The 21,612-nt window shown below is 40.6% G+C and overlaps 1 protein-coding gene across 1 annotated transcript in view; it reads right to left on the bottom strand.

Annotated features, from left to right (window-relative positions):
- Window positions 1–263: 263 nt before the first annotated feature.
- Window positions 264–21,612, bottom strand: part of LOC124235165 (uncharacterized) — a 48,410-nt gene continuing 27,061 nt past the window's right edge. Inside the window, exons 3-4 of the mRNA XM_046652773.1 lie at window positions 5,428–5,585; window positions 264–578 (exon numbers count right to left, since the gene is read on the bottom strand). Coding sequence (XP_046508729.1) covers window positions 551–578; window positions 5,428–5,585 — 186 coding nt within the window. The 3' untranslated portion in view covers window positions 264–550. The remainder of the gene's footprint in view (window positions 579–5,427; window positions 5,586–21,612) is intronic.

Here is a 21,612-nt window from a genome sequence, read left to right as displayed (position 1 = left end):
TTTCTGGGTCAATGTTACTAGGAAATATAGACTTAAGATTTAGATGTTTCATTGACTCCAGCACTAGATTATAGATAGTTGAACCATACAATTACAGAAAGCAAAGACTCCATGGTTTTGAAGTTCTTCATTTCTCAGATGTAGGCAATTTTGTCCCTAAAGTAAGTATGAACAAAATAACCTCAAAAGTATATTGGTAAGAATTAAATTAGTGCTAGAAGGGTTGCCTCTAAATGTGAGGTAAGAATTGCATGGTGCAAATACATACTGGGGGGGGGGGGTGTCGGTGGGGATTTCACATGCACACTACTTGGTATGCAAAATGGCTGGTGAACTCAAGTACCCAATACTGTATGTAATGGGAACCAGATGTCGAACAGAGAGAGAAAAATATTTTATAGCAATAAATGTGACATTGACTCTTAAAGGGTTTGCTGCTTTTAAACAACTTTCCAGTCTTACTTTTCCTCATATTTTAAAATAAAGTAGATTGTGTAAAGAAGTTATTTTCATATTTTAAAAGGGAAAGTGTTTAACTTGCCATGATCTCCTAAAATGCGTACATATGGAGAAATGATCTGAAAAAAAAATAATTTTGGAAGTTATTCATTTATGAAAGTACTGTGTTCAGCGATGCAAAAACGTATTAAGGCAAATAAAGCATCATTCCTCCTGCCCTTTAGGAACTTAAAATACACTAGATTCTATAAGATGTGCACAACTGTTACAGGGACAAAACAAGAAGCAAAAAGCAAGACCTGGGGAAGAGACACAAAGTGCTCTGAGAATTCAAAGGAGGAAAAGAAAACTTCTGTGGTTGTCAGATCCCATGAAGGAGGGTCCTGTGGATTCATCCTCCTCTGTGTCTCCATGTGCACGCCTTCCTGTGAGTGCACCAATGCTGCAAAGGCCTCCCACTCTCTTGCCCAGCCATAGCAGTGGTCTCTCAGCATCTCTGCTCTCTCAGCCTCCCCCTACCTACTCCCAATGCAACCCCCACTTTGCTGTTGGGGTTGTGGTTCTGAAGCACTGGTGCCATCCAGGAAGCAGAGGACCCTCACGATTAAGTTGCAAGCTCTGTAATTAGGCCTAGGGTCCACTTTCTGCTTTGCCATTTACTAGTTATGACCTTGGAGAAGTCATTTAACCAACCCCTTTCTACCTGCATTTTCTCATCTGTCAGGTGAGGATGATAAAAACACACATCTCATGGGCTTGGGGTCAGGGTTTATTGAGGTTCTGCACATAACATGCTTTGCAAGATGCCACTATGGAGGCAGGGCATTGTTAGGAGAAACTCTTTTAGCTGTTCTCCTATCAATCATCGGATCCAGTTTTTATAGAAGAAAATCTAACGTTGTTATTTTAGTGTGCCAGGCTGCTCATGAACTGGTGCTTGCATGCTTTTCCAATTCTCTTCTTGATCTCTTCCCTCAAATATGCAACTCTCATCCTATCCTTGTCTGTTTGTCATTGTCCAAGAAGGCCTTCTGTGCTCAAGCTTCTGTACCTTTGCATATGCTATTCTGCCTGCTATGGATGCTCTACCCTCCACCTATCCATGTAGCAAATTCTTGCTTCACCTGGTCCCCCCTCCAGCAGATCCCTCTGTGCCTTCCCTGATATCCTGTGAAAGAATAACGGCCTTCTTTACTAGGCCAATGGTAGCAAACTCATGGCCCACACAGATAGCAAAAATAAATGAAGCAGGCCAAGGTAACACAGTAGGGAGTAGTGGGGACTGTGGTAAAAAGGAGAACCCATGCCCTAGCTACAGGGTCAGCTACCTCTTACTGTTGCCATGGTAAAATGAGCACCCAATATTGCCAAAATTTCCACTTTTTTCAAGGTAAGACAGAAATTTGCATTTTTTAACCTGAAATCTTCAGTTGTTAATTGTTGGCAACTAAATCTTTTTTTTCTTTTAATGCTATAACTTTGAGGCAAACACAACCCTCTGGGGACCAAATGACTAATGTGTGATCATTATCTGTGGTCAGTATCTGACTTCCTTAGAACTGTCTGGAACTCTTCCTACAAAGCTCCAAAGCCCACTCTGTGGTTAGCAACACTGGAGTCAGCTCTAAAAATACAAACATGGTCTAGAAACCCAGCCTATATATAAACTTAATCTGCACCTGACATGTGAGTGAATAACTGAATGAGTGAGTTAAACCTACCTTGAGGAGCCCCAACTCAAATGTCAGAGGTGACACTGCTTTAATTTTGTTGAAAGGTGAGCATAGAGCAAACCCTAGACCCAGAAAGAGACACGTTGTCTCTGAAACTTTGGCCAAGAAGAAGAAAATGGTAAAGGCTAGGATGTGGACGAAGTAGAAGATTCAGTGAAAGCAATGACAACAGATCTTTTTAAAACTTTTTAAATGTAACTTCTAGCCACTTATCTCAAGAAATAATCGTGCATAAATATTTGACTGTAAGGATGCTCATCACAGCTCTGTTTATAATGTTGAAAATCACTGCTGTTACGTGAGCAATGAGAAAGGACTTATGATCATCATTATTAATAACAATAGGTGAAATCTATTGAACTTTACCTACTTATGTGACAGTTTATGTGCTGGGAACATGAGATTCACCATATCCCATAACCATATTGTTATATCCATCCTACAGATGAGGACTCTCAGACTTGGGGTGTTTAAATAATTTGCCCAAATCATGAAGCAAAGAGTGTCAGAGCAGATGTTTGAACACAGGACTATTTAATGCCAGAGCTCAAGCAATACATTCCACTTCTCCCATAAATACTGGAACATCCACGGGAGTCTCTGTGCAGTCACCCAAATTATCATCTAGGATATATGATGATACAGAAAAGACTTACAGAGTATTATTAAGTGAAAAAAGCAGGTTACAAAAAAGCGTCCTCTTGCTCAGGCATTGTTAGATGGAAATGTCAGGAGCCTACAGACACTGCTCCACCACTAAGGGAGTATTTGAGGGAGGAATAAAAGGATATCCCACAAAAATCCCTGCAGGAATTTGTGCCAGGATACAAGGATGTCTCTAGGCCCTCTCTTCCCCTGCTTCTTGCTCTGTGTCACCTCTACTCGTCATTCACAATCCACCTTCTCCTTTAGGTTTAGTACAGCTTTAGGTTTCGAGGTGAAAATTCAGATCCCACCTCCATGTAGTATTATAGGTCCAGATCCCAATACCATCTGATTTAATCCTAAGGAAAGAGTAGACACTGGCCCAGCTGGCACCTAATGTCTTCCCCTGGTCTAATTAGCTGGCACCAGGGGCTAGAAATTCTGTGACAACTGAATCTATAAAACAGCAAACAGTGTGCAGGGAAGCACTGCCCATCTAAGTAGTCATTCTATTTTTGGTAAATAAAAAAAATAAATATGGAGAAAAAAGACAGGAAGGACCCACACCAAGGTATTAACAATGTTTAAATCTACAACATTTGTTTTCCCATTGTTGCTTCTCCACGTGTTCTAAGCTTTCTACAGTGGACATATATCACTTTCGTACTACAAGGAGAAAAGGGGCCCAACCTACCTGGGGACTAAAAAGTAAATGTGTAGAGTGGGTGATGTTTGGAGACTAAAGGCCCAGAGGAAGAAAACCAGTATCTTTAGCGAAGATGGGTTGTAGGAAACTCTTACCAAAGAAAGGTTAATATCTGAACAACAAACCATACCTGATGGTCCTTGGATGTGGAGCAAGGCCTCACCAAGAAGATGTCAAAGCTGCATCTGATGGAGATGCTGGGCAGTGGGTGCACAAGGGCCCATGGCCCCGTGACCCTGTGCCAGGCAAATGGCTCCTGGGATAAGACAGCTCAGAGCAGAGAAGAAAGGCATGGGCTACACGGAATGTAGGATATGGTTTTAGAAGGCAAGAGACAACAGCCATAAATGAGGAAACCAAAATGAGAAGATGTATTTCAAGCAGACATGTGAGGAAGGGCGGGGAGAGTTCACTGGTCTGAAAATGGCAGTGCAGTCACAAATAAGTAATGAAGGGGAATGGAGGTAAGTCTTTTTCATGCACAGAAAGGGTAAAGTGATGACCAAAGGAGATAAAGGCATAGATAGAGTTTTAGGACCATAGAGGAATGACGTAGCTGAAAGAAAGGTCAGTTGGTTACCAAGGGAGGGCAGGAGAATAGAAGACGGGTAAGAAGCAAAGAAGTTATTGAGAACAAGCATTTGGGCTTGAATACAGCTAGCCAGAACACCCGCTCCAGAGTTACACATTGGCAATGTTAGTTCCTGCAGTGCCATTTGCCTGCCACACTTTCCCAATGATGAGTGGCCACAGGCCTTCCTAACCACACCCCGCCTGTGGACTCTATGCATGTAAATTCTCATCTTGTACCCCACCTGAGACATGCTCCCCTATACCTTGCACTTCTGGAGAATAGATATTTCATTACTTTTCACTGATTACTTAATTGACTTTTAGAGCTCCATCGTGACAGGAAGCTCCTGGAGACTGGGAGGTTGGGAACACCTGACATTGTGATTGGACATGTTAGCAGTTATAAGTCATGTCCACAAGTTCTTGAATACTCCTCAAATCCAGGGGTCTATGTGCTCTCTTCTTGAATCTGAGCTGACCTTAGTGGCTGGTGGACCAGAGGAGTATGTGCCTCGGCTAGGCCAAAAAGGATGATTCAGCTTCTACCTAGTTCTCTTGGGACACTCATCTTTGGAGTCCAAAGTGGGTGGGAAAGGAAAACAAGAATGAGATACTGCGAGGAAGCTCAGACCACATGGAATGACCAGGTGGTCCAGCTGACAGCCCCAACTGAGACTGCAGCAAGGGCCAGCATCAACCATCACACGTGTGAGTGAGGGCGCCTTAGTGGCGGCTCCAGCCTCAGCCACTGTCAGACTTTGTCTTCCTGAAAGGCTGCATGAGAACCACGCAGCAGAGTGCGGTCAACACTCAGAACTCTGTCAGATAGCAACAAAATGATTGTGGTGGTTTGAATTGAGTTAATTTTAGGGTGATCTGTCATACAGAAATAGATAACTGGAACAGACATAGTTGGTTCTTGACAGATATCTGTTCAATTTAATTCAATAGCAGAGAAGGAAGGCGACATCATCTCTTGATCCCTTTTTCCCTTTGTCTCACCCTCCATTATCTTCTGTTCCTTAGTCAGGCTCTCCTTACCTCCTGGCCCTCCCCCTTATTCTCCCTCTCTGAAAATCCAGAATTCTCCCCTTTTTTTTTAATCACCAAGGGAGTTGTAGAAGAGAGAGCTCTCTCCGTACCTATAGAAGGACTGTTTTCTCTCTTTTGACATAAAGAAACTCAAATCCTTTTTGTAGAAAAACTGTTCCCATTTTCTGTTCTTTACTCAATTTATTCTTCCTTCCCGAATGATCTTTGAGCCTTATGTGTACTTTTTAGGTTGTAAAAACTAACAACAAGATACCTTACCCAGTGGTGATCTTGGCTGTGGTCTCAGCCTCATCTGGAAAGCACTGTTGTTGTGGCCACCTCCTGGTCTTCTCATGGCTGTCCCAGCCATCTGCTGCAGAGGCCTCACTCGCTTCCCCAGCAGCACAGGGCTCTGCAGGCAGCAGCTGCATCATGAGCTTGAGTGGGAAGACAGCAAGCAGGGTGGTCAGGATTGCTGTAAGGATGCCCTGAGTGCAGCTTCAAATGAGGCTGTGTGGGAGGGATGCTCAGATGCTGTGGCCTGGAAACCCGCCTGGCTCGCCTTGCTCCAAAAGAGCGTGACCCACAGAACAGTCACTGGGCAGCTGATAAAGCATGGAGGCTGAGGAATAGCCAAAACTAGACCAGAAAATTTCCCCACCCCTACGTGAAAGGGAGTCCGTTCCGTCTGTGCTGCCTCTTGGGGGTAGCCTGCACCACCACCTCGGAATGTCACCTGTGATAGGCTTAGGTGGGTGCACCTCGATGGATTCACAGCTTTGCACAAAAGCACAGACTTCTGGAGGAACACAGAACTGCTCAGCTGAGAAATGAAGAAGCGCCCTCCAGGAATGGCAAACACGTTGCTAAAGGGACCACGTGCAGGGTTGGCCGAGTGCCCCAGCAGCAGGCAAACTGATATCATCTCAGGTCAAGGAGAAAGCCCCACAGCCCAAAATAGCCACCCTTCCCAGTTGCCACAGGGTCTAAAATTATACCATTGAAGGTTTATTCCTGTGCACACCTCACTTACATTGGGGACTGGTCTGTGGGTAGGGGTGGGGGGACCCATGAAATGTCTTCACATTAAGGTGTAAAAGGCCTAACAGCTCCGTGGAGTTATATGGGGACAGGAAAAGAGGGAGGTGTGGGAAGGAGAGCAGCAAGGCAAAGGAAGCATTGGTGAGGGACATCACAAAGAACCTCTCCTCTGTCTGAGTTTTCTCCAGAAGGAGTCTAGCTGGCAGCCATATCCTTGAAACCCAGGCCACAGCAATTTGCCAGTGAATTTGAACCACGCATGTAAACAATTCTAATAATTTATTCCTTGAAACACCTTTATAATGCATTATTATGCAGAGCTGCACATGCTTCTACCTCAAATTTCCTAAATGGGAAAAAAAAAGTAAATTAAGGGGCAATTAGAAAGAACAGCACGAGGAAACATGAGGAAATGGGCCTGGTCCGTCACACTGGAACACAGAGGGAGCTACAGGCAGGTGATCAGATCGTTGCCGCCCAAGTCTCCACTTCTGGGGGAAGATCTAGAAGTTTAGTTAACCTGACCCCGAAAGATTCAGCAGTAAACAAAAGCAAATAATCACTATTAGAAGTACATCTCAGACCCACTGTTTCAACAAACAACAGCTCCATCTGATTCCATTCTTAAAGTCCTTAGGAAATAGCAAACATTTCAGAAAGGAAGTACCCCCTTCCTAGGGCAGAAAGCTAAGTACCATGGATGCCACTGATGAGTTTTAGACAGAGGCAAGGATAAAAACAGGTGCAGAGACAACAAGGAAGGAGGAAGGAAAGAGTGAAAGAAAGAAAGAGTGGCCAATGCCGAGAACAATGAATTTCCACAGGAAGTACCAAAGTTTCTACACTGCTCGGCAGTTTATACAGACCTGTCACTTACCTTCACCTCCAACCCTCCAAACTCCATGAAGGAAGGAAGTTTCACTCTCATTTTTATGAATGAGAACACCTTGGAAGAGAGAAATTAGGTGATTTGCCCCAGGTGATACAGCCGGTTAGATGGGGACACGGGCAGGCCTTGAAACCCAAGTTTGACTAACAGAAGCCCATTTGTTCTGTTCCGACAGTCTGCAGAGTTATAGAACCCTGGGCTTCAGGAAATGTTACTCCTGGGTCTATGAGTAACTTACTGGATGATTTCCGCAGCTAAGATTTCCCTTTGCAACCTTGGTTCATTCATTCAGTCAACAAATAATGATTGAGTCTCCACCAGTGCCGGGCAATGTTCTAGGAACTGGAGTTCACCTTCACAGAGGTTTCACAGAGGTGACTTCCGGATGGTCAATCTCAACTGTCCCCTTTGCTGAGAGCCACTCTCCGACCACGCAATCTAAAGTGGGCCCCTCATCCTTTCCCAGGCGCTCATGTCTAATTTTCCCATAATACTTAACACTGTCTGAAACCATGTAGTTCATATCTTTATTCACTATTTTACTACTTGTCTTCTCTCTCTAGACAATTAGGTCCTTCATAACAAGGACCCTGTCTTATTCAAAGCTGTCTCTCCAATACTTAGAAAAATTCCTACACACAGCAGGTGCTCAATAAACATTTGTCCAACCAATGACATTAAATATCAATGAGAGCTTTTATCCCGTGTCTACTACGTGTCCAAAGTAGTATGAGACTGTTTACATCAATTACTTCATTTAAAGATGATACATGCCAAAACAGAAAATATGTGAAGAAGACGTGGTTTTACTAATGGCAAAGAAGATGCTTGGAACAATTAAAGCTCAATTGGAAATGCCTGTATTCTGTGCCACTTAATGCAAGAACAAGGGCCATCTTGTGACGTTAAAAGGTAACAAATTTAAAATGAATAAAAGGAAATACTTTTTAAAGCAGCGTATAATCTACCTGTGGAATTCACTGCCGCAGGATATTATTGAGGCAAATAGTCTAGCAAGATTCAAGAAAGGATTAGACATTTATATGAATAGGAATAATATTGGCAGTTACGCTAACTAGGTTAAAAAGTTACAAGGCATGTCCGTCGTGGGCTTCAGGGCATAACTGTTCACCAGCTGGGGTGAGGAAGGAATTTCCCCTTGCAATAGAGCATTGCATAATTGGCCAGATGCACAAGGGCTCCAATTTTTGCCATCTTCTGTAACACAGGCAGAGACCACTGCCCAGGGGATGTTCCTGAGAAGATGGACTAATGACCTCTTAATGTGGTATTTCTGTCTTCTCGTTGCACAATCCTGAGTAGAAAGTAGAGAATACAGATAAAGTCATCAAGTCTTTTGGATTTGCACCTGAAAATGTTTCAATTTCAAAAAACACGAATGCTAAACATAATTCTCTTCTTCCTGATGAAAATATTTCTCGGAATGAAATCATGCTCCAGCTGTAATCTTAGCAGCGCAGCCAACAGTGCCAGCACGCTGCCTGAGCACTTCCAAATCTCAGCACATCAGAGTCGTGGGAGAATCTCATACATGAGCATCATCACCCATTTTTCACATCCCTCTAACACTCTGCCTTATGCATGTGCACTTAACACAGATGTGTTTAATGAACGTGCATTTCCACAGGTGTGCAAGGAAAGCTGCTCATGATGCTGTCCACTCACATTTCGAAGCTTTTCTCTTTGTTATAGAATCAATTACACTGCCAGGCACAACCTTTTTTCTTGGTGATGTATGTTCTGCATTTTTTTCATCCTAACATGGAAAATCCAAAAGGCAGTTGTTAGCCACGCATCCAAAACCAAGTGTCCATAATAACATATTATCATATTAAAGAAAACATTGAAACTAAATTGTTTATTATAGTTAATTACGTTACAAACCTTACTTATCCAGGCGTAGACAAGGCTCTGAAGAAACTGTATCTGTGTTTGAACTATTAACAAAAGAACAGCCCTTGAACTGTGGGACAAAGAATATTCTGCAAGCCAAAACAGAAAGGGAAATTTAATTTAAATCCTCAAACCAGCAATGTACCTAAAAGATTTCAAAGATCCCTGAATAAAAGTAAATGGGTATACCACAAAGTGTTGTACAAATGTTAATATATGTGTTTTTCTGGAGAGAGAGAGAGAGAGAAAGAGACCACATAGATGCCATTATTATTTTCAAATACGTGAGAACACAAAATAAGTTTAGAACCACTGGCCTAGGCCCCAGTCCACAAGAAAATTCTCAAGTCACTCTGGACAAAGTCCTTTTCATTTACATGCAAGATTCGCTTCCTTCTAAGATTTGCTTCCTTAAATTGGCAGGATAATATTAATTGGACAATCTTTGGAAAAAATCATACATACAGTATCTAATACCCATTCAGAGAAAAGGCCTTAATCATTTAAGTGTTGCTTCGGATAGCTATCTGTCATTTTATTGACCAGTTGATGACACGTCTTTTAAAGCTGGGCTATTTTCTCTTGGTCTAAGTCTCTCTCTTTACTTTTTCATGTGATTATCTTAAGAGTAGAGCTTGTCAGATTTTGGTTTGTTGGTGTTGGGTTGTTTTCAATTTGAGGTTTGGGGTTTTTTCTGATAATTGATGTCTGGTTTTTTTTTTTAAATTTACCACATATCATGAGGAATTACAAGTTGACAGTGTAAGCTCTGTAGTCAACCAGATGGGGTTTGAATCACACAGTAACAGTGTGACTTCAGATAAACTAATTATCCTTCCCCGTGACTCTCTTTCCTCATCTGTAAAATGGAAATATGAGAAAATCTAGCTTAATCTGATGAGCAGATTAAAGGAGACAGTGACCATAAAGCATCTGACACATTGCCCATCTTACATTAGGTAGATAATAAATGTTTTCTATTATTATGATTGTGCATATCTTGCCTGCATATTTGTAATCATTAAGAGTACATATCCTATTTTGATACTATTACACGGTTCACGTAATAATCAACATCAGGAAAATATTTTATAGTTTCATTTCCCATATTGTTAGGTTTGTATTTAAGTTCTAATTACTGTAAACAATAGTTTGACGACCATCTTGGGTATTACCTTTTTGCTACTGAGAATGGATTTCCAGGAGTAAAATTATTTGGTCAAATCTTATAAAAAATTTTTTGGCTCTTGATACACACTGCCAAATGAGTTTCCAAGAGGGTTTTGCCAAAGTACCCTATCACAGCTATATAAGAGTATCAGTTTCACCACTTCTTGGTAAACAATGGGAATTACTATTTACCAGGAATAAAGAGGAAAAGAAATAAAAATAACAAAAAGACTGTATACAAGTAAGCTTTTGTGTTTCCAGATCTAGGGAAAAAAAAAACTCTGTGAATGGTGCAAATTTCCATTCCCTTAACATCAGCCAGTTTCCTTCCAAGCACTTTCTCAAAGTATTGTGCTCAGCCTCTCAGAAACTTCTCATCCCACAGCCACACACCTTGTAGTTTTCCAGCTGAGTGAAGTCACAGAGGGGAAGGAGTGGTTCCCTGGTTTTCTGCCAGATGTCCAGGGGTCCCATGAAGGCCAGTGATTCAACTGCCTGCCATGAAGACAGTGTACTCAGGACCATTCCCAGAGGAAAGGGGCCTGGTGAGGCTAATATATAAATATTTTCTTGCAAGGTGGAATAATGTAGAATGACAGAGCCCACACACCTGACCACAAAACATGGAAGGTGTAACCCAATGAGGCATATCACCTGAGCTCTGAAAGGGATAATGTGAGGAGGCACAGTTGGTTCATGGAGCTTTGCAAGAGACTTAAATAATAGCTGGTTTTGTGGGAAGAGAAAAAAAAACACAAAGAAAAGAAAAGAAAGGAAGAGAACACTCTGGCTTTTGGTAGTGGATTTACTATATGTAAAAGGTGAGGAATTGTCAATGTTGAAATGGAAATTTTCTGATTTGAGGTGACCAAATAGAGACTTTTTTCTCACCCTTTCCAAATCAATGTCCTGCTGACCCCCCTCTTTCTTCTGAAACAAATCCTAAGGAGCCCCCAAAATTAACTGGAAATCTGTATGGGCATTGTTCTAATAAGAAAACGTCTGATGTCCCCGCTCATCCACGCAAAACCCTCCAAGGAGAAATCTCTTCTAAGTTTCTGTCTCTTAGGAGGCAGTACAATGACTTCTCCTGGCTCAGTTACAATGGAGTAGTCACACAAAAGGTGCAAATCATAGTTGGGCTCTTTCGACATTTGTGGATGAAGCGGCACTATTTGCTAAATTCTGGAATCTGATGCTGGTTAACCAGGATTAGCCACTCCATGATGGGGGCCATCAGTATGGTGTTTGTCCTGGCTCCATGGCTATCTGCACACCAGGGTATGAAGCACATGTACAGGCAGAGAACATGGTCGAAGGAATAAAGACTCAGCCTGCTATTGCTTACGATCTGCGTTTCCTTATGCAAGCAATTAACCTCTCTAGGCCTCTGCCACCTACTCTGTTAAATGGAGATAGTAACACCTGCCTTGCAGAGTTATTGTGAGAGAAACACCAGATCCTAGTACACCGGAGATTTTTATGTCCACACATATACACTTACGTGCATGCGAATACATGTGCATGCACTTGAGTTTTTGAAAATCAATTACTCCTCTCCATTTTTAGAGCTCACAAGGTGATTTTTGAAAAGTCAATCAAGAAAGGAAGGAAAGAAACAGACTTTCCTCTCCAACAAGAAAAAGCAATTAAACGTCAAATATTAACTGTTCCTGGGAGTAAATTTTTTTAATGGGCTAAAGCCTTGGCCATTATAAACCTCCAATATGTAATTTCTAAGAAAGGATCAGATAATTTTTTTTTAAATTAAGTGGAAGATAAAATGCTAGAACCAGTGTATCCATTCAGAAACCACTTTTATACCCATTTTCAGGAGCTTCCTGATTGCATCATGCCTTTTAAGAGGCCCAATTTGTTTAACAGCACTTTATTTTAAACCTTCACTCGTGAAAAGCATTGATTTATGATAGGGCTGATTAAAGCAATGGTGTCTTAAGCAATAATGACTTCAATTACAGGACTTTCACCAATGTGCATTATTCTGATTTTCTCTGCATTCTTCCCACATTTTTATTCACTAAGAATGGGAGGATAGGTAGGTGACACAATTTTGAAAAGTCACCAGGCAAGTTTAGCACCAGAAAGAATGTATAGACAGGTGGACTGACATACCCTTTCGATGACATGAATGTATTGTATTTTAATAAGCTCCGACAAACTTGAACAACTTCGTGACGCGCTCCCACCCACCATCATTAGGGTTATTTGGAGCTCTGATCCCACTCTATTTCAGCTGGAGCACAGGGAAGTTGTAAGACTGTGCACACAACAGATTCCCCCTAAGCCTCATACTAAGAGTTTCACCTTCCCTTTTCGTGGGGCTGGAGAAAATAGCTCAGCTCACACTTACATGTTTAACTCATTCAGATCAAATGTTGGCATGACACGTCCCAAATATTCCTCCTCATCTGAGGACCTATCTTATGGACCAGGCTGATAAATAAGAAAGTGAAGTTGGCCTAGAGTCATATGCTAGGGAAAGTTGGCAACTTCGAAAGAGCCCTGTCTACTGGGGACAGCTGCTCCGGGCCCCAGCTTATTGTCACCAGGTGTGGCTGTGGACCAAAACGGTGCCACATCTTCAGATTTTCCAAAAGAATCCAGACATCCATATTCTTATGTAAAGTTGAATTTTCTCCATTTTTTTTTTAAGATTTTATTTTTCCCTCTTCTCCCCAAAGACCGCGGGTACATAGTTGTATATTTTTAGTTGTGGGTCCTTCCACTTGTGGCATATGGGATACCACCTCATCAGGGCCTGATGAGCAGTGCCAGGTCCGTGCCCAGGATCTGAACCGGTGAAACCCTAGGCTGCTGAAGCAGAGTGCACGAACCCAACCACTTGGCCCCGGGGCCGGCACTGAATTTTTTCCATTTTAAGGGTTAGACAAACATTGACCAAATTCAGCCTGTAGGTCCCCTCTGTTATGCACCCAGTTGGTGCACAAGGGGTCAATCCATCTAGTTATTGGAGAGAAGCTATGCCACAACATTGTTTTAAATTAATACAGTATTTTCATTCCACTACTTCATACACATTTCATGGAAATCTCTGTGCTAAGAACCACGTGCTAGCCATTGGGAATGCAAAAGAAGAACAATACCTATTATCTGCCATCAAGGAATGGACAGTCTAGCATTTACATATATATGGACTATGAAAGATTTCAGGTTTTCAAAGTTTAGGGGAACATTGGGGCTCGATCTACCACCTTTCCTTTTAGTAAGAATCTCCTTTTCTTCAGCTAAGTTCCTTTGTCCCTGTGCACTGCCTTGAGGCTCCATCTTAATTTGAGCACCAGTCCCAGGAATCCGAAAGTCCATCTAAGATACATTCCCATTAAAATCTCCCACAGCACCTGGAAGGGAAAATTCCGATCACACCTTGACAGTTTTTCTCCATCAAATCTGCTTTACAGATTTCTCAGTTCAGTGCTGTTAACTAGACTCTCGCGTGATTTAAACCTAGCTCTCAATCTCAGCTGTTCTATGCTGCTGTAGTTTTTATGAGAGCTGACCAGCAAATGCTTCGTGCATTAATCCCTCTGCAAAAATCACCTTAATAACTTTTTTAACATTTCTTTTTAATTATAGAAGTCCCAAGACAAAAATGAAAGTATTTGGGCCCAGCCATTAGAATTTTCAGCTTCGCACTTGAAAAATGATGTACCTAGTTGCTTTACAGAAGAAAAGCAGATCAAAGTTAAGATTCTTTCTTTTAAAACTTTGTGATTATTTCTCAGACTCCTCCTTGAAATGCTTTAAAAGTACTTCCACTGAAATGTATATGGGCTTTTCTCCCCTCCCTTTCAATATGCTAGGACTTTACTGTCGCCTTCCTTTGCCCTCTTTGATGGCACTGCCTGAAAGGAAAGTTCTCAAACCTCACCACCACCGGCAGGGTACAGAAACAGACAAGACAGGTGGTGCATTGTGCTAAGAACTAGGCATAGCACCAACTTAAACACAGCGTTTGAAACATTCTGTAGCTCAAAAACAGGCAATTACAGGAGACCTCATTTCTTTCTTTGCATAAAATTCTCAGCCAACCCTTAGCATACACATCTCCTTTCTGTCCTCTCTTCCCAGCCCATCCCCATAGCAAGCTCGCAGACTTCTTCTCAGGGAGCACTAAACCACAGTTAACACGCTCCAACCACTCTGGGCACTGGATGTTGGGGAACATCTGAACTTCTCATCTGCTTTACACAGCAGGCACTTCTTATGAGGTCACTGACTTTCTTAGTTCGAAGCTACTTTGGTGATTCTTCCCTAATCTCTTTATTTGACAAATGGAGGAGAAAAGACTGAGAGAGGAAATGACTTGCCCAAGGTCACACAGCTGGTCCCCATGCTTGTTGGTCTAGTGCTCTCTCCACTTCCACTCAGAGCCATTGTACGGTACAAATAACAGTTCTCAAAAGAGAATTTTACTTAGTCTTCACAATAAAAACAAATTTATTACAATAGCATTCATGGGCCCCCATTTTGTGCCAAGAGCCATGTCCATTCTGGAGACTCAGCAATGAATGGGAAGCATTCTAATTCTGATTCCATCATCTGCTAATGATGCCTCCTCACTGAGCTGATGCACAGAGCAATCACTGACTGATAACAGGGTGTAAAAGCTGGGAGGAATCCCAGAGCTTTCATTCCAACTTCTTGTTTCACAGAGGAGGAAACTGAGGCCCCAAGAGGCCTTAGAACTAGTTCATGTTAAAGGCAGGTCTAGAGTTCGTTTGCGTTAGCAGGAGATCCAGAGTTAGTTCATGTTAGAGGCAGGTCTAGAACCCATGATGCTGACCAATGAGTGGCGTTCTCTTTGCTTCAGCACATTCATCTCCTGCAGAATGCAACCTAACATGGGGGCCCAATCCATCATATTTATCACAACTATCTCTTTTGCTATCCTTCAGGTAAGTTAGTTTGTCTCTATGTTCTGCTTTGAAGCTCCAATAACTTGAGGACTATTCCCATGGATACTAAAGTCCATGTGGGGTATATTCCCATTAAAATCTCCAACAGCAATTGGACAATGGCTCCTGCAACAGAGTTTAGCTTCCTATGTAACAGAACTGCAGTGACTGGCAGAGTGTACATGGGAACAGCATACACCCATCCCTTTGATATGTTCAAGACAAATTCAAAGTACTCGTATGATGAGGTGATGTCAGCAGAGACACCAGGGTTACTGTTCGGACCTTCATCATGCTAATGGAATTTTTAGGGTTGCCATAGATATATTTAAAATAGTAGCTGCAGTTTATAAATATTTTCAATGATTTTGTAAACCAACAGTCTTCAGTAATCTTAGCTGAAACTCTAAATGGTAACTGGCCCCATTAAAGAAAAAGTAAGTTAGATCTTCTATTATTTTAAATGTGGTCTTCCAGGAAGATGCCTCTGGACATAACTACAGAAAATTAACACAATAAGTAAAGCATTATAGAACAGCTATTAACGGCTCACACTAATAAAAACCAAATGGGGGCCTTAATTCTGGCCCTCTGGGAGAGAAGGACAGATAAATAAACAACAGAAAAAGAATATAGACTAAAGGATAATTGATTTTAAACAATAATAATACAGAAATCTCCCGCTACATTAAAAAAAAAAAAATCCAGATCTCTATCTTCACTTAAGGTATGATGGAAGAAAATTTTCATTCTGCCTTGTTAAGACCTAAGTTTGAAACTAATAAGTGTGCTTTCCATGCTAACAAATTGGAAAAATTAAGGCGTGCTGACAAGGAAGCTCTTAAATGCTAGGCACATGGCCACAATGACTATTTTGCTGTATTATCAAAATGAGGAGCCTTTCCGGTCCCTTTCAGAGAGGAAGGCGAAATCTAAACATTCAGAGCTCACGTTCCAGCAGGGTGGGTCAGAAAGTGGAGTCCAGCGATACTTGGCATTCATGGCAAAGGCCAAGCCAGACAGAGTACAAAAGGAAGATTAAGTGTTTCCACTGCCTTGGGCAGAGGCTGGGGCTGCCAAGTATAGTATAGCCAATTGGCTAAATCTTAAAATTTTTGAGAATACTTGGGGTTAACTCTACATAGAAATTCATGGTAGAGAAGGGTCTTTCTTTCCATTTTGTTATCTATAACATGGCTTGTATTCCTGCCTTTGAACCTAGCCAGGAGTTAACAGTTTCTCTTCGTAAGTGCCTGCTGGTGCCAAGTGTCTTACCAGATGCTTGACACTTGTTGTCTCTCATTCTTACATTATGCTTGCAAGGCAGGTGATGATCCCCAATTTAGAACTGAAGAAATGGAGGCTGGGGTGCTACACAGACATGGTCAAGCTCCCATAGTTACAAGGCCTGGCCCACCCGACTCCCTGCCTGTGGGCATCCTGGCTCTATTGCTGTTAACTGTTATTCCCTTCCTCAGTCTGTTTGCACATATTGCTCTAACCAGTCTAACCCATGGAACCAATCCTCTCTACATGGCATATGCAAAATCCCAGGTTATTTTTACTTTTCCCTGGCAAAAACTCAGCAAATTCAAAAGAAATGATAATTTCTACGTGAGAAAATAGTTCAGCATTTTCTTCAAATGCAAACAAAAAAAGAATCTTACACAAGACACCAAGTTTGAAGTTGGCAGAAAATAGCCTGGGAATTTCATAGCGGGCACTAAGTAGAACAATAGTGGTTCCGATTTGTAACGTGTTGGTCTGAGAATTGAAGGAGAGCTCTCCTACAGTGAAATGTGGGTGTTTAGACTAGAAAAGAAGCATCAGTAGGTACGTGATGGGGTTTCTGTACAGAGATAGAACACTTGTGTATAAAAAGGATAAGGCTTATTCAGCACTGGGTAGAAAGGCTGGGAGACATACCAGGGGCCAGTGAACGGAATGTTCGGGGGGGAGATTGAAATCTGAAGCCAAAAACATACCCTAAAAGCCAGAATTCTTCAAAAATACGGTGTATTCAGGCCATGATACTCAGCAGTGAAATAGAGGAGGCACTTTGAATAAAGAATATTTTAAAATAATTTGGAAGTTGTAGTCTTTTGCAATAAGACAGGAAAAAAAGGAAGAAATCAGATAATTTGGGGGAAGGGGACAAAATGATCAATATTTGCAGGTGACAATATCTACCCAGATGGCTCAAAAGAATCAGTTGGCAAATTCTTGGAATAAGAAAGCAGTAAAGTGGCAAATACAAACTAAAAATGCGTAAGTAAATAACTTCCCTCAGCAAACAGCTATAAAATTTAACAGAGAAATTGTATTCACAATAGCAATGAATAAATTTGAGACTATATGGAGAAACTACATGAAGAAACTACAACTTTACAGAGGCTCATATGAAAAGATAAATGAGAAGGTGTGCTTTATTTCTATGTTATATTAAATAGCTTGATAATAACAGACCTCAAATTCCCATACATACTAATGTATAAATTATATTCTCTTACACATTGAACTTGATGAGTTCTTTTGGAGTAACAAATAGGGGAAGAGCACCCCAAAAACTAACTGTAAAGAGGAAGAATTTGCCTTACTGGATTTGAAAACATATTCTTAAATTGTAATAATAAAAAGAGCAAGTCTTGGCAAAAGAATTGATGGAGACATAAAGATAATAAAATAAAATGTAAAAATACAGAAACGGGACCAACAACATACAATATTTAGATCAGTAAGGAACAGAGGTTTTACTAAATAGTTTCTTACCACAAGGACCAAAATAAATTCCAAACAAATGAAAGATCTAAGTGGTTTTAAAAATAAAAAAAGCCACAAAAGCACTAGTAGAAAATATAGGTTAATATTTATCTGACCCTGGGATGTGCAAGGCCTTTCTAAACATAACAGCAGAGGAAGAAAGAATAAAGGAAAACTGATATTTATGTACTTAAATTCATAAACATGGACATTAAAAGTCTATTAACAATTAAAAACCAAATGACAAAATGGAGAAAATGTTTCACACGATAGTGAAAGAGTGAATATACTTAACATGTAAAGAACTTTTATGTTTAATAGAAAATCAACTTTTTTAATTTTTAAATAAATAAAAATAACAAGCAAATCACACACACAGAAAACAAGACAAATAGCCAAGAAACGTGAAGAAAGTTAGCATCACAAATAGTCCAAGAAATACACATCATAATAGGATTCTAAGTTTCTCATCTCAGGTTGGGAAGAGTTAATGATGGCTTGTGAATTCTGCATTCTCATTCACTACAGGTGGGAATATAAATTGGCATAAACACTTTGAAGGGCAACTCTGCAAATCATAGCCAAAAAGGCCTTTGACTCAGGAATTTCGTTTATAGCAATTTCCAGAGGAAACGGAGATGCACACAAAGATTTCATAAAGGCAAAAATTTACAAATAACATAAATATCTAACTAGAGGTCAAATGAGCTATGATTCCTACAAATAAATATGATGCAACATAAAAATCATCTTTCACACATGGACAAGGAGAACAGGTTAGAGGTTACCAGAGAGGAAGGGGGTGGGGAAGGGTAAAAGGGATAAAGGGGCACATGTGTACGGTAATGGATCAAAACTAGACAATCGGTGGTGAACACCATGCAGTCTAAACAGAAACTGATCCGTAACAATGTACACCTGAAATTGAAACAATGTTATAAGCCAATATGACCTCAATAAGATACTTTTTTAAAAATCACCGTTTACAATAATTTTAACAACATAAGCAGATATTTATTACGACTTAGATGGGAAAATCAGATTACAAAATAGTGGATTACAGCAGGGCCTCCATCTCACTTTTCAAACATACAAATATATGCATGCACAAAAGTAAAGGAAAAAGATTAGAAAATGTATATCAAGGTATTGACAATGATTATACTCAAGTGGTGGGACTAGAGGCAATTTTTATTTACTTCTTCATGCTTTTCCACAATTTCCTAAATGTTCTACGATGAACATGTATTATTTTTGCAACCAAGGAAAATATCGTGTGTGTGTTTTCAATCTTCGTTTTTCTGGAACTTAGGAAGCGTTAGGTAGACTTCCTGGAGAGGGTGCTACAGGAAGATAAAAGGGGACCAGGCTACAGGGCTTCTCAAGCTTGTGAGTCTCTGTCTTCACCTTATTCTGGCTTTTTCTGTTCTTTTTCACCTGTTCTCAGAAAGTTTGCAGCTTCCAACACCATTTTATTTGCTCCTCCTTTGAGTGACAGAGCAGAGTGTCCCAACAATACTTAATGTATTTTGTGTCAGGGGCCTGTGGGTCAGCAAGGTTATTAATAAACATCGCCTCTTGTTCTAATTTCGGTCCCTTCCCTCTGTCGTGTCTTTCCTCCTGCCCTGCTTTTCCTTTCGCTTCTCTTTCTGTCTGATCCTTTTCCCCTTCTCCCTGATATACAGGATTCTGCCTTCATCCTAGCTCAACTTCTGGCACGTTTCCCATGACGCCGTTCTAATGTTCTTGTTGGTCCTGTTAAGTTTTCCTGGGGAATTTAATTTTTGAGGAAATGCTGAGTGTCCTAAATCGATTCGATGCAGGCTGATGTGATACCGCGATCTGACAGGCATTGGAGGGTGGGTGGAGGGATAAATAAAATGGAGGCAAAATGTGGATGAGGAGGGAGCATACCTTGTTTTTCTAAGAAGAATTTCTGTTAAACAAGATTCGCTGCCCACAGAATTAGCCAGACTTGAGAGGCCACTATGATCAGCCCTACATAAAAGGAAGCGAGCTTGGAAGGCAAAAGGCAGCTTTGAATTGTACTATTTTTCTATTGTCTTTAATAAGACAAAAAGAACTTCAAGGGTTGATCACGTATATTCGGATGTGCGTATATCAATGTTACACTCCGTTAGAATGCATATATTGAAGCTTGATTTACTACCAAAATTTAGAGTAGGTCTTGTTTTATTTTTGCTGATTTTATTACACAAATAGAAGCGGCTGCATTGTCATCACCACTGCCAAATCCTTACACACATGCTCTTCAAATCCTCTGAACTTTGCACACATCCCATTCAATTTTCCTTCTCTTTCAACATTTTCTACCTGCAACTTTAGACCAGAGAAAATTACTTTGTGAACTGAGAAAGGTCAATTTCTAAACACAGACATACGCGCACACAAATCTGCATGTGCTCCTTCCAAATTTATTAAATTTCAATTGTTACTTTCTTCTAATAAAAATAATACTGCATCTCCTATCGTGTGCCAATGGGAATTTACTTAACAACGATAAAGCAACACTTTTATATGGGAAAATATGTAATAAGAAATGTATGATTCTGTGTTGAATTATTCATACTTTTAAAATTAACCTATTGCACTTTTCTCCTGTTTAAAACCACATTATTTTTTAAACATGACCTAGACCACGTTTTTTAGAATGAGTGGAAGGCTTTCAGAGTGATGTAACTTTTTCTTTCTTTCTTTCTTTCTGTTTTTTTTTTTTTTTTTTTTTTGGTGAGGAAGATTGGCCCTGAGCTGACATTTGTTGCCAATCTTCCTCTTTTTTTGCTTGAGAAAGAGTGGCCCTGAGTTAACATCTTTGCCAATCTTCCTCTTTTTTGTATATGGGTCAATGCCACAGCGTGACTTGACAAGTGGTGTAGGTCTCCACTTAGGAACCGAACCCATGAACCCAGCCTGCCAAAATGGAGTGCACCAAACTTAACCATTACATGACTCAGTGGTCCTGGAGATTGACGTAATTTTTTAACACGATTAATTCTACTCCAAACTAGGATCTTCAAAATGAAGAAATGAAAAAAAAAGATGAAATGACAAGGAAGCTAAATTTATTCAGGAGAAAGATAGTTTTCCATATCTAAATTCATCATCATGAACCATGCTAATTGTGTAGCATTAACAGAATTGCATCAACTTCTGGTCTTTCCCAAACTAAGAAAGAAAATCTGTGTGAACTTCGAATGAATTATGCTTCAACTTCTTAGAACGGTCACCCCTCACCACTTTAGATTAACAGTTAGGGATCCTAAACTCAGCTAAAATCTCCATTGGAAGTAGCCATTAATCAGACTTGACCAAATTTCTAACTTGGTTCCTTGCTTACTCTTGATTTTCTCATTTTCCTTTTGAATTGATCATTCTTATCTGGTCTATAACACCAATCAAAGGATGAGTATAGCTTTAAATGTGTTCTGTTAAACATGTGGTCATTTGTCATTCACGGGATAATATTTAACTACGTTATTTTCTTCAAAGGCAGTATTTTTATTATCATACATAGGCTTGCAAGAGCATTAATTTATTAGGCTGTGGTGGCGAAAAAAGAGGAACAAGAAGAAGGGGAAGGAAGCTTTTTCTTTTGATGGGGAAGATTGGCCCTGAGCTAACATCTGGGCCAATCTTCCTCTATTTTGTATGTGGGACACCACCACAGCACGGCTTGATGAGCAGTGTGTAGGTCTGTGCCCAGGATCCAAACCCACGAACCCTGGGACATCA

Source organism: Equus quagga, chromosome 2, assembly GCF_021613505.1.
Source record: "Equus quagga isolate Etosha38 chromosome 2, UCLA_HA_Equagga_1.0, whole genome shotgun sequence".
NCBI lineage: Eukaryota > Metazoa > Chordata > Mammalia > Perissodactyla > Equidae > Equus > Equus quagga.
This window is presented reverse-complemented; position numbering and strand designations above follow the sequence as displayed.